This window comes from Argopecten irradians, chromosome 9 (genome assembly GCF_041381155.1).
Source record: "Argopecten irradians isolate NY chromosome 9, Ai_NY, whole genome shotgun sequence".
Taxonomy (NCBI): Eukaryota; Metazoa; Mollusca; class Bivalvia; order Pectinida; family Pectinidae; genus Argopecten; species Argopecten irradians.
The window spans coordinates 40,950,291-40,964,137 of NC_091142.1; the positions used below are offsets into that span (position 1 = coordinate 40,950,291).

Below are 13,847 nucleotides of genomic sequence, written 5' to 3' on the forward strand. Positions count from 1 at the left end.
TCCTTATCTATATATAAACACTTAGTATCACTCCCTAGAAATTTTAGATCTATTATATAGATAAATTTAATATAAATTTTCAAAACGCGTGTCTTATGTTACCCAGTGTCGCCTTAACTATCGAAATTCATTAGATTTAACGCTGTCATGTTTGCATTCATCCTACCATAATTGCCAATTAATGAAATGCAATTTAATTCTGAAAATACTTATTCGGGATTAACTATTAAGTTTTGTTTCGATAACGTCGTGTGCTATTTCTTTTCCTTAAAATTAATGTTTGGGATGTATATTAAACGTGTAAAACAGAAGCATGGTACGGAAAGGTGTGCCATGGGTGTTGAGATTTAATGGTGCCATATCGAACACTTGAAAGTGGTAAAAACGTAATCAGAAATTGATAACAGAAGTTAAGGGAAAATATTGAGCTAAGAAGCCTTCTTAAAATCCGTAATGCTTTACCAAGGATAATTTTCCGTTAAAGGATTCTTTAAATTTAAGGAATGTAAATAAAACTTAGCCCAAGTATTATACATTGTGGTGTATTTGGTAGAAGGCAATGGAGTGTGCATCATTGTTCACCCTATAACGATACTACGTGCCAGTGAAGATCTTAATGTAGTATAATGACAACGTTTATGGAAATCTGAATCACAGAATATTTGACGCATTATCTGCCACGATAACGATATCCCCATAAAGATCGCAGTTTGCACCTCGTCAAATCTTTGTTTTAAATAAGATAGGTTATAAATGCAGTTTAAACATGATAGGGTCGTAAATATCTCTGGCTTGATATGAAGATAGAAATTCTAAAAAAGCAGGAAGATGAGATTACTGATGATATGTTCCGTCATTTTGACGGATTTGTTACAGGGTTTTCTATAATAACAATAAAGATCAATATTGCACAAATTTAATATTATTTGGCCTCACTGCTTTTCGACTATATAGTAATCTATCACATAACCCGCCTGATATCCAGCGATTTCGTCCGTGTAATATTTTTGCATATGTCACTAGTGTAATATGACCTGGAGCGATTTTCATTGACCGAAAATTCATTATGACGTCAGACAGAAACAATAAAATGACGTCAGGAAAAATGACGTGACGTCAGGATTACGATGCCGACTGGACAAAATGGCTGTCTCTGCTGGATTTTTGGAATATATTTTGACGTGAAATGCTTTGTTATGTAAGTATTTTTAGTCATGTGATATAAAGTACATGTATCTTAAACTTGTGTTCATTATATATGAAATTTTGTGAAACTCGTCTCAAAGTTTTAATTTTTGCTCGCCAAGGCTCGCAAAAATGAAATCTTCTTAAGGCTCGTTTCATAAAACCTCATATGAAATGAACACTCATGTAAGATCCTATAGCAGCATAGGGAATTCAAATATGACGTTTACATATACAACACAATATAGTAATTATAATTGTTAACTCTTAATCGTATAACAAAATATCAATCATTGATAATTTTGGATAAAAAATGTTGCATTCAAGCCAAACACCACGTGATTGTAAACACAACGTTAAATTAATTAATAATTGAATTGCATCAACATTACATACTATGATAATACATAGGCAGCATTGCTTTATGTGAAATTTTCGTCTACAAAATAAAAATATTATTTGTTAAAACATTATCTGATAATTTGGTTAGCCTGTATTATCGCACGTTTCTCTTTCTGTTCATTTATTCATCTTTATTTATCAGATTTTTTTTTATATATTGCCGGTATACATATAAGTGAGATCAAGCTTTTTACCATCATACATGTTCAAAGCTAAACCTGTTCATTTTTCTTATTTTCACATTCATTAAACGGTATTGAGTCGTCAAACCATCTGTTATTTAACACGACAATGTAATTAGTACAAAATAGTGTGCATTTTAAAATGTTACGCGTGGCTCTTAGTCAATCAGGTGAATTTGGGTTATAAGAAAATGCCTTGGTGGTATTTTTAGTAAAATTGTCGTTTTGTGATTATGGCTACAATCGTTTACTTTAATTGATAGTGTGTGATATTTAAAATATTGAACAGATTGATTATCGAATTGTTTAGAAAACATTGACAGCTTACTTCATAACATCCTGAACGTATCGGGTATTATCGCGAGAATACACCTCGGTAATATCTATGTAATATCTATTCCCCGAGGAGTTCCGGATGACTTCATAAGGCACATCAGAGCATTGAACGTTAGCAATTTTTTTTTACTTATTCATTTATCATAGATGCAAAGATTTTATCACAACAACAGTGTTATTAAATGTCATAAGAAGCATTATACTGTGTTTAAATGATAACTATGGAACCGAAGGATGAATGCGACCTGGGACACTGTAAATTTAACAGAAGCGTACTTCTTTAAGTATTCCATTGTCCCGTCGTCATTCATATTCCCTTACGATAATATTACTAACGACAATTGCATAAATGTATTTGGTATTTGTTATATTATGTAGTATGCCATATATATAAGTTAATATGCATCACCTCAGAATTTTATCCCTAATCATGATTGCATGTCTTACTCGGGTACAGCGACATAATCAAAGAAGTCGAAACTACATGTATAGTGATCCATTAGATATCAACATTTCTCATTCTATCGAAACCTACTATATGACAATTATAGACAATATGTCAACTCTGAATATACAGGAATAGAGTAGAGATACCAGATGCTAAATATTAGATGTCATCGATAATAAATGCATTAATTAATCAAAATCAATTAAAATTACTGTAATCATAAAAAATATTTTTTAACCATAGGACAGATCGAAATAGGAGTAATTATAAGCATATGAGAAATAAAGTGAATAACATGATAAAAAGGGCAAAAGAAATTTTCTACGATAATATTGATACAGTGATCGATAATAACAATAACAATCCCAAGATATATTGGAAACTTCTTAGAAATATACTTAAAGGACAGAAGAACACAGAAATATCCCCGTTATTGGAATGTACCACTAACGAAATGATATATGATAACGACAGTAAATGTGAACTTTTAAATAATTATTTTAGCTCTGTTTCCAACTTACCGGTAAATGAATTAGATAAAGATTCACCATTATTTGATAGTCGTACTGGCTCTGTTTTATCCGAAATAAATATTGCTCCCAGTGAAATCTTAGACATCTTAGATATATTAAATGTTAAAAAAGCGTCAGGCCCTGACGGTATAAGTCATAAAATGTTGAAGTTGGCCTCAAATGAAGTTTGTGTGCCTCTGTCTATTATATTTAATTATTCCCTTTCGTCTGGTGTATATCCTGACGCATGGAAAAATGCTCATGTTATGCCTATTTTTAAATCTAATGACCCCAGCATTGTGTCTAATTACAGACCAATATCTCTTCTAAGCTGTATAGGTAAATTATTTGAGCGTGTAGTATATAAATACATCTATAATTTCATGATTGATAATGACTTAATCTATAAATACCAGGCAGGATTTTTATCCATGCATTCTACCTCACATCAGCTTATTGAAATCTACCACTCAATAATTACCTCCTTAGAAAAGTATGAACTTTCCATTTTAATATTTTGTGATTTTTCGAAGGCTTTCGACAGGGTATGACATAAGGGTCTCATACATAAGCTGAACAATTACGGTATATCAGGTCAACTTCTTCGATGGATAAGTAACTACTTGTGTAACAGAAAACAAGCGGTTTTTGTAAAACAATAATTATCTTCTTTTAAAACAATACTTGCTGGTGTTCCTCAAGGTTCTGTACTCGGACCTTTTTTTTCCTGATATACATAAATGATATCTCTTGTAATCTTGCTTCTCTAACTAGGCTTTTTGCAGACGATACCTCACTCTCTTACTCATCCTCGAACTTACTTCTAATCGAGAACGAAGCACAATCGGACTTAAGGAAACTAGAAATTTGGTCGAAAGATTGGTTGAAGAAATTCAATCCCATGAAAACAGAGGCTCTAGTCATATCTAATCGTCAGTTACCGTATAACCCGTCCCTTACTTTCGATGACACTCCGATTCATTTTACTAATAATCACAAACACCTCGGTGTTATTATAACTAACGACTGTAAGTAGAATATCCATATATAATATATCACAAGTAAAGTAACTAAATACATAGCAACCCTACGCAAACTTAAACTAATTCTAAAAAGAAATAACTTGGAAAAACTGTATCTCACTTATATAAGACCTTTGCTTGAGTATGCGTGTGAAGTATGGGACAACTGCGGAGTAAATAATTCTTTAAAACTTGAAAATATTCAGTTAGAAGCGGCAAGGATTGTTACAGGGCTTCCAGTTTTTACTAAAACTGAGTTTTTATACCGCGAAACCGGTTGGCTGCCACTTTCTAAGAGACAAGAAGCTCGTAAACTTTCGATGTTATATTCAATAGTCCATGGTGGTATGGCACCAAGTTTCCTCATAGATATATTGCCTGATGATGTTGGTAATTTAACCCCTTATAACTTACGAAATGCATATCAAATAAGAGAACACTACTATCGGTTACAATTATCTCAAAGTTCATTTTTTTACTCTACTATACATCTTTGGAATGTTTTAGACCATAACATTAGAAATTCTCCTTCCATAAATTCTTTTAAACTCAATATAATGAAATCCCTGAAAACAGATACAAACTTTAATTTTCCTTTTGCAACATATGGACCAAGAAAACTTAATATCCTCCATTGTCGTCTAAGAAACCGAGCAAGTTCCCTAAAATATGACCTTTTTAGAGCAAATCTTACCGATTCTGCATATTGTCAGTGTGGACATCCCTGTGAGGACAGCTATCACTTCTTTATTGTTTGCCCTCTGTATGCCAATCATCGAGCACTTCTCAACACTGATTTATCGTGGTACGAAGGCGCCATTAACATTGATATTCTATGCAAAGGTGATCTTAACATTTCAATCATTAATAACATGACAATTGCAAAAGCTGTACAGCAATTCCTGGTAAGAACGGGTAGATTTGATTGATCGACTCTCTCTCTCTCTCTTCATCTCTCTTTTTCTCTCTTTCTATCTCTCTCTCTTTCACACTCTCTCTCCCCCCTCTCTCTTTCGCTCTCTTACTTATTTCCTATATCATTACAAGTTGTCAAGAATTTTTTTCCCATTTTTCATCGCTTGCTTTATATATTATAATGGTATCACACGAATACTAATAGTACAAATCAATTTCTTCACTCGATTAATGGGATTAATCTCTATCTTTCTCCCTCTCTCTTACTAGCTTAATGTTCTTGGTGTTTTATGTGAATTCATACTATTTTGTTCCATGTAATCACGTGACTATTCATTTATGTATGTTTATATTTTCTATATTTCAGGAGAAGTCACATATAAGTTGGAAAAACTTAATGACTTATCCTTTTGTCATTTTATGTCAATAAAATATGTTTAAACTAAACTACTGTAATCATATAAGATAAGAATCTTGATAATGCTTTCATCTTAATTGCATTGAGCATACAAAAGATTGTTGAAATTGTGGGAAAAGAAAGATTACTTGTTTTGCATGTACCATCGGTTAAACAATGATCAACCCTAGTACAGTATATTTTATTATCTTATTTAATGGTTTAACTAAAACATCAATTCAAATGCAAATATATATCCACCTCATGATCTCATCCATCTTAAGTTTTGTTTTCTCAAATTGAAGTAAGGTCATTTTAAAGATGAACCTTTAACTGTCGGTGTCATTTAAAAAAAAAGTTTTTTTTTAAATAATTCATGTTTTAAAATTAGATTGAATGGTGAATCAGCGGTTAACTTGGTCACGTTTTCTTTAACAATTAAAGAAAAAATCAAAACCAGTCAGACTGAAATAAAATTTAAATCATTTCTGAGACAGAAAAGCAGTAGTATGTCATTTACCTTCTGTTGATACAGTGTAAAGTAATAAGTATGTTTATTGGTGCGTAAAGGCGCACGTGTATCACAATTTTACCTGTCGTCTTCCTTTGATTTCTTATGTTTTACCTGTACGGATTTGACCTCTACATGACCTCCGGAAGTATTTTATGCCAAGTCAAGCAAGTCACTGTCCTGAAACATTTGATGTATCCGCTCACGTTCATGTTGTCCGTTTGTTTAGCACTGTTAACAATTAAAAATACGTGTTACTAGTTAGATAACTATAAATTACGTGCTAGGCTTGTGTAACTCAGAATTGGCCCTTAGTCTCTAGCCCTTGATACCTAGCTCCGCAGGAATTAACACCGACAAGCCATAAAGCATATACGTGCGAATCTAAGTAAGTAGTATAAAATGATTATGTTTTGTCAGATAATCTTATTTTGCATTTGAACTTGTCTTCAATACATGATTTTTTCCACTCGTATACGAAAAATACTAAGATAATATCAATGTCAATTTATTCGAATCTAAAGTTATATTTTCAAAAACAACATTATATTTTGTTTATAAAGTCAGACTATAGCTTTAATCTTAAATCTGGTTTTAGCGAGATTTTAGTAACTATTAAAGTATTGTAACATGTAGATTTCAACCTTTGGTTCTAATAAACAAGCCTAATATTTTAATTAGAGAAAGTTCGAACTGAAACAGACCATAAGAACGGTAAATTAATAAAATTCAATTATTTGTATGGAATTTACTGTATAAAGATGTAATCAACGTGATGCCAAAGGATAAATGCAACCTTCCAACATTGATGGTTTACATACATTATAGTTTAGTCATTTTCTTCTTTCCAGATAATAACAATACATTCTGAGAATATATATGTCCTCTTTTTATTCTTACAGATCTCCTTCACGATGCCGTCAGTCACACTTTTCCTTAAGCCCTTTTTCCTCATGGGGCTTGTTCTGGGGTACAGCGTTGGAGGGGGCGCAGGAGGAGCTGGTGGAAAAGGAGGTAACTGTTTATCTATTGTTAAAAAACTTACGTTTTACCACAGTGTGGAGCCGGATTATGGTTACAGTAAGATGTATTACAGGGGAAAATAGCGAGTGAAGTATATTGTTTGTCAAAATCAAAAACAGGTATTTCGATGGCATAATAAACGTTGACCATTTCTTTTGATGTAACAATTTTAGCTGATATTGAAATCGTCTATTCATAGATTCATTGACTTTGGAGTGAAACTTTTAAAATACATTTTACAAAATACATTAGTATTATTATCAGGTACACGTAATAATTGGGAAAATCTAAATTTACCGTGACGAGTGTATGAGCAAAGCGAAGTTAATAAAGCACATTTCAGTTGCCATGTTAGAGATAAATTTAAAACTAGCTATAATAATCATATAAAAATACAAGGTTTTTTTTCGGTCAATTTGTTTTTTGCTTCCATTTTTGTTTGATAGTATACTGTATCATATTGAATGAGTACATATGAAAGGAACATTTTTTTTCAATTTAGGGTATTCTATTGATGCGCAAAATATTGAGGTTAACCAAACGTTCTCAAATTTGTGTGACGTTAAATGCATGAAACTATAGTATTCAGAAATTATAATATATTTATATCAGCTTTTCAGTATTAAGATCTTATGTTTAGAAATTCAACACTTTCTGGATATCCCTTTGATCTTTTTTATGTTCATATACATTTTGTATCTTAATATAAGTTATAGGTTCCGGAAATGAAACCAATATTGTATCTTTGTTTAATAATATATGGTTAATTGTCTGAAACTGATGCATATAAATTAAGTCTTTTTTAAGTAAACAGAACAATTTGTTGCTCTTTAGAACATTCGTACTTAAAATGACGAAATCATATTCCCCTTTATATTTGGGTCTAAATTTCGCCCGCTTTATAATATTCTGTGTTTTTTTTTAGAAAAAATAGATTAGTTTTCTTTATATTAGAACATTTTATACATGTAATATTAATAATATGCTACTTTATAAGCAAATCGGAAAAAAAGGGAAAAAACCCCAACTAAAACATTATCTACATGTATTAAAAACATTATACTAAATTAGAACCCGCATTTATTTCAGACGTTACTACCATTTGTTGGGTAAAATCTCCACGTTATTTTTCATATACTAGTACCATACTACATTAGCCAATTTCCAGCCAATGCTATTCTTATAGGGTAATGCACTTTATAGTGCCTTAAAATGCTGGAGGCAAACGTGAGTAGATGTCTGTACATATGTATATATGCTACACTGTAAAATACCCATCAACTATGGAAATTGGAAACATCAGTAACTCTCCGTTTCCCCACTTGCTATCACAGATACCAGGTTTTCTGTAAATATTAGTTGTTTTAACACTGTCTATGGAAATCTAGTTATTGGAATGTTTTGAGATAAACGATACTTAAATTCTAATGAAACAGTTATTACATGTTATAAGATCAAATAATTCTAGTATTTATTTGTACCAGAATAAAATTTCTTTTAAAGGGACAATTCAGTCTAAGAGAACATTAAAATTTGTATATATATCAGATAAAACAAGTTCTAATGGAAATTAGATCAGTCAGTTTTACTGTGATATGCCTGAAACGCCTTTGATGGTGACACGTGTGTGAAATATTTGAAGACTTGCTCGCTGTCCGCCATTACACACTGTGGTCGAACTTCTTGTATGCCGAACCATGTCCCTTGCTCGTAAAGTAATGCAACTTTTGGTTAGAACTGCTCAAATCGCTCTGACAGTAGTGTGTTTACCTTATTAGGTGAATTGTCTTGCCTAAAAATCATTTTATCACCTTCTCAGTGGTTATGTAGTTCAATGTAGTTCATTTGTTTAACGTGCGTGACTTTGGCTCGGGTATGGGTACAGAGTTAATATTGTACCTGCTTAATCGTATTGATCAACGATTTGATATTTCAACGATATTAATTAAAATACTTAACAATGTCGTGGAATTTGTCAATGTTTTACGTTATATGTTTCATAAGAAATGTAGAACAATACATTTATGCTATATTTTGCTTATTGGTTATGTAAAAGAATTTGCCTGAGTGAATTGTCTCTTTAAGTAAATATTGTCATCGCTATAACAATATAAAATTAATGTCTGAATTTGAATGTGAGCAATTAAAACGTTCCACTTTATAATCAAATAAAGAGGAGATTTTTACAGCAATATCCAAATATAAACAAACTGTTGTTATTTGTATTTGCCGCATTGTTTTACATTTTAAATCTGTTTTGCCTCCATATGAAATTCCAGTACTTATGTATAAACGCTATTTATAATTACATCTTGTAGTATACGACACATTTTGTATGCAAAGATGTCGCTACATGTATGTTGATGATTCTAATATCCCAATACATGCATCGCTCTATGAAGATGCTTTATACCTGATTTGTGTTCTGAAGATCATTTACCTTTCAGTCTCTGTATGTACAGTAGTATAGGTGATTATATGTTACAAGGTTTGTTAGTTTTACAACCGTATTGTGTTGTGGTGTATACTACATAGGCAATATTCCTTCACGTGGATTTGGATTTCACCTGAAATTCACTTGAATGTCCTTTCACGTGATTCCACGGGAAATGTTTTTTTCCATGGTTCACGTGAAATCCTTGTGAAGACATAATGTATATTACCACGATAAAAGTGAACCAAATGATTAAACATGACTACCATTGTTAAACATGATTTAGTGGCCTGGAATTGAAGTTCGATTGATAGAAAAAAATAACCTACATGTAATCACTTTGTACGAAGTGATGATATTTACCCCTGTTGATATTTGTCTTTTCATTTGATGAAATCATACTTTACGTTCACAGGTGCAAATGGAGGAGGAAAAGGCAGCGGTGCAGGCGCGGGAATGTCTGGCATGGGAGGGAAATCAGAAGGAGTCATGATGATGCCATCTGGTAAATAGAGGTTCCCCGACAAGTGACTGTTGGTTATCATGTTTATCAAGTTTTGAAAAGACACCGAACTTTAGTGAGTGTCTTGTAAAAGATTGAAAATTAAATAACTGGTATTTAGATAAACATGATAAACAAAAGTCACGCGTTTGGGGAACTTGGTAATCCCTTAAGTTTAACTTTATATTTATACCGTGGTGATCATTTATTTCACGTCTACATTCAAGGGAACTTGCCAACATCAATGCGTCATAATATTTTTCCGCCAAAAAAAAAAAAAAAAAGGTGCATAAATAGAGAGCTAATATTCTATTGTTTAAATAAGCAACTACATGCATCAATAAATACAATATTCTTTAAAAGAAAATGCGCTATGAAAAGTTGTCCGAAGGTAAAAGCCAATCGGAATCATGATATGTTGGAATTAACCAATCAAAATCGCCATAGGTGTAAACACATGATTTTTCCATTGTGAAACATGTATAGTTATGGGATAAATATTAATCCGAATAAATCTCAGATATTACTATCAACATTTTGTCCTTACAACTGCAAACCTCCTGCGAATATATACCATACTACTCTCTCTCTCTCTCTCTCTCTCTCTCTCTCTCTCTCTCTCTCTCTCTCTCTTCCCCTCTTCCCCTATTGTACATTTATGTATATTTGTATAATTTGTAAGTGTGTGTGAATGTTTTGGCATGTGTGTATAGGATAAAAAAAGAATTGACCAAATTGAGTATGTATAAGTTTGTATATCCTGTAAGTGTGTGAGTGTGTGTAAGGGAAGGGTGCGATAGTGTGTGTGTTTGTGTGTGTAAGATAAAAAAAAAAGAGAGAATAAGGATATGATAATTCATATTGAAAAGTGTTTGTTTACCAAGTAAGGATGAGGAAATGTATTACTGTTGTATGAGAATATGTCTGGAAAAAATAAATAAGTTACAAAAAAAACCCAACATTTTGTCCTTACAGGTGGCATGGGAGGAAGCATGATGGGCGGAGAAGGTGGCATGTCTGGTATGGGCGGAGGAATGGGATCAGGGATGACTGGTATGGGAGGGATGATGAGCGGTAAAGCTATGGGCGGTATGGAAAGTATGATGGGCGGTATGGGAAGTATGATGGGAGGAAAAGGTATGGAAATGGGCGGTATGGGAGGAATGATGGGTGGTATGGGAGGAATGATGGGAGGAAAAGAAGGTATGGGCGGTATGGGAGGAATGATGGGCGGTATGGGAAGTATGATGGGAGGAAAAGGTATGGGCGGTATGGGAAGTATGATGGGCGGTATGGGAAGTATGATGGGAGGAAAAGAAGGTATGGGCGGTATGGGAAGTATGATGGGAGGAAAAGAAGGTATGGGCGGTATGGGAAGTATGATGGGAGGAAAAGGTATGGAAATGGGCGGTATGGGAGGAATGATGGGTGGTATGGGAGGAATGATGGAAGGAAAAGGTATGGAAATGGGCGGTATGGGAGGAATGATGGGCGGTGAAGGTATGGGCGGTATGGGAAGTATGATGGGCGGTATGGGAAGTATGATGGGAGGAAAAGAAAGTATGGGCGGTATGGGAAGTATGATGGGAGGAAAAGGTATGGGCGGTATGGGAAGCATGATGGGAGGAAAAGGTATGGAAATGGGCGGTATGGGGAGTATGATGGGCGGTATGAGAAACATGATGGGCGGTATGGGAAATATGATGGGCGGTGAAGGTATGGAAATGGGCGGTATGGGAAGTATGATGGGAGGAAAAGGTATGGAAATGGGCGGTATGGGGAGTATGATGGGAGGAAAAGGTATGGGCGGTATGGGAAGCATGATGGGAGGAAAAGGTATGGAAATGGGCGGTATGAGGAGTATGATGGGAGGAAAAGGTATGGGCGGTATGGGAAGTATGATGGGAGGAAAAGGTATGGAAATGGGCGGTATGGGAAGTATGATGAGAGGAAAAGGTATGGAAATGGGCGGTATGGGAGTAATGATGGGCGGTGAAGGTATGGGCGGTATGGGAAGTATGATGGGAGGTAAAGGTATGGGAATGGGTGGCATGGGAAATATGATGGGCGGTATGGGAGGAATGATGGGCGGTGAAGGTATGGGCGGTATGGGAAGTATGATGGGAGGAAAAGGTATGGGCGGTATGGGAAGTATGATGGGAGGAAAAGGTATGGCAATGGGCGGTATGGATGGAATGATGGGCGGTGAAGGTATGGGCAATATGGGAAATATGATGGGCAGTATGGATAGCATGATGGGAGGAAAAGGTATGGGTGGTATGGGAAGTATGATGGGCGGTATGGGAAGTATGATGGGAGGAAAAGGAGGCATGGGAGGCGGATCTGGAAGTGGCGGAAAAGGAATGGGTAAGTAGCTTCTTTAAGACAGTGCAAATACAACTGATAATAATATAACGTGACTATATAAGAGTCGATCGTTCATTGGTCGAGCATACACTGGAATGATTAGTGTACGTTTGCTACATCCTCAATATGGAATCGGAAGTGTACTGAGACTGATAATATTTATAAATATCTTAGAGTTAGATAACAACTCATTAAGATGTATGTTCCCACTTCTAGTGAAAAAAAAAATCCTATATATGAATTTTCAGTAAAAAAAACATGCAGAACTAGTACCTTAATAATTGAATTTTTTTTTTTCCAGGTGGCGGTAAAAGCTACTAAATACCGTCTATCGTTGATGAGCGTACATGCAGACTTGTCTATTTCAATCTTCACTACAAACGGGCTTTCCAATGATCGCCCAATCGACCGGCGAGAATCGTCGAAATGAGCACAACACTCGACTTTGTATATATATGTATGTGTACATAGATTATAACGAATAAAATGAAATTGTTAATTCAATATTATTTCGCATTTGATGAATAATTGATGCTGATAAATTCAATAAATCAATTGCTAATCATGTTTTTTTATTTTTTTTTTTTTTTAATTTCTTTTGTAAGACATTTACTAAGAACATTTAAAAAAAAGTCTACAGGTAGTTAATTAGTTTTTACGTCGTCGGTTTTACCCAAGTTATCAGCCTCCATTATACACGAAGTGTAGTTGAGTTTAGACAATGAGTTTCTGAGGGTGTAGATTTCGCTACATTGTAATTGTAAAATACAATACTAAATTTTACGTATATGAAAGCTGATGACGATATAAGCAGTCAAAAAATGAAAATTGTTAACCAGGTTTGTATTAAAGACGATGGAACCCCCTGTGATAACGAGGAATCCGTTGTATATCCCACACTCCATAAATTGGCAATTCAACATGATGACCACTGATCTGTATTACATTTGACCTCAGCTATGTTAGTCAGTACACTGAAATATGTCTAAAGTTAATGTCTAGTCTTCTTATTTTATCAAGAATTTGAAGACTGGATATAATAGTAATTCGAGGTCTTCTAAATCCTTTACAAGTTACCAATTTATATCATAATACCGGGTCAAATATATGTTCCCACTTCGTTTCCCCTATATATTATATGGACGTATTATATTTTGATATAACGTGTTTACCACTATAGCTATCACTATAGGTCGACGTTATACTATCTAAACTATGTATTTCTTTTTCGCTAAGCTTTTTTTCTGTCTTCCTCGAGTTCACTTAGAATTCTGAGGGAAATCAGTACTATAACCTGTTAAAACATAAATCTCCACAATACTATTTAAAGGGACAATTCAGTCTAAGAGAACATTAAAATGTGTACATATATCGGAAAAAACCCAGTTCTAATGGAAATTAGATCAGTCGGTTTTACTCTGATATTCCTGAAAAGCCCATGGTGGTGACATGTGTGTAGATGTTCAAACTCGATCGCTGTCCTCCATTACACATTGTGGTCGAACTTCTTGTATGCCGAACCCTGTCCCTTGCATTTGCTCGTAGAGTAAAGCAACTTTTGTCTAGAACTGCTCAAATCGCTCTGACAGTAGTGTGTGTACCTTATTAGGT

At 34.1% G+C, this 13,847-nt stretch overlaps 1 protein-coding gene across 1 annotated transcript; it reads left to right on the forward strand.

Moving 5' to 3' along the window:
• The first annotated feature begins 1,126 nt into the window (after positions 1-1,126).
• Positions 1,127-12,843, forward strand: LOC138330987 (spidroin-1-like). Its single transcript, XM_069278453.1, has 5 exons — positions 1,127-1,198; positions 6,813-6,924; positions 9,783-9,872; positions 10,845-12,236; positions 12,538-12,843. Exons 1-5 carry the CDS (start codon positions 1,187-1,189, stop codon positions 12,555-12,557), a joined length of 1,626 nt encoding a protein of 541 aa, XP_069134554.1. The 5' UTR covers positions 1,127-1,186; the 3' UTR covers positions 12,558-12,843.
• Positions 12,844-13,847: the final 1,004 nt, after the last annotated feature.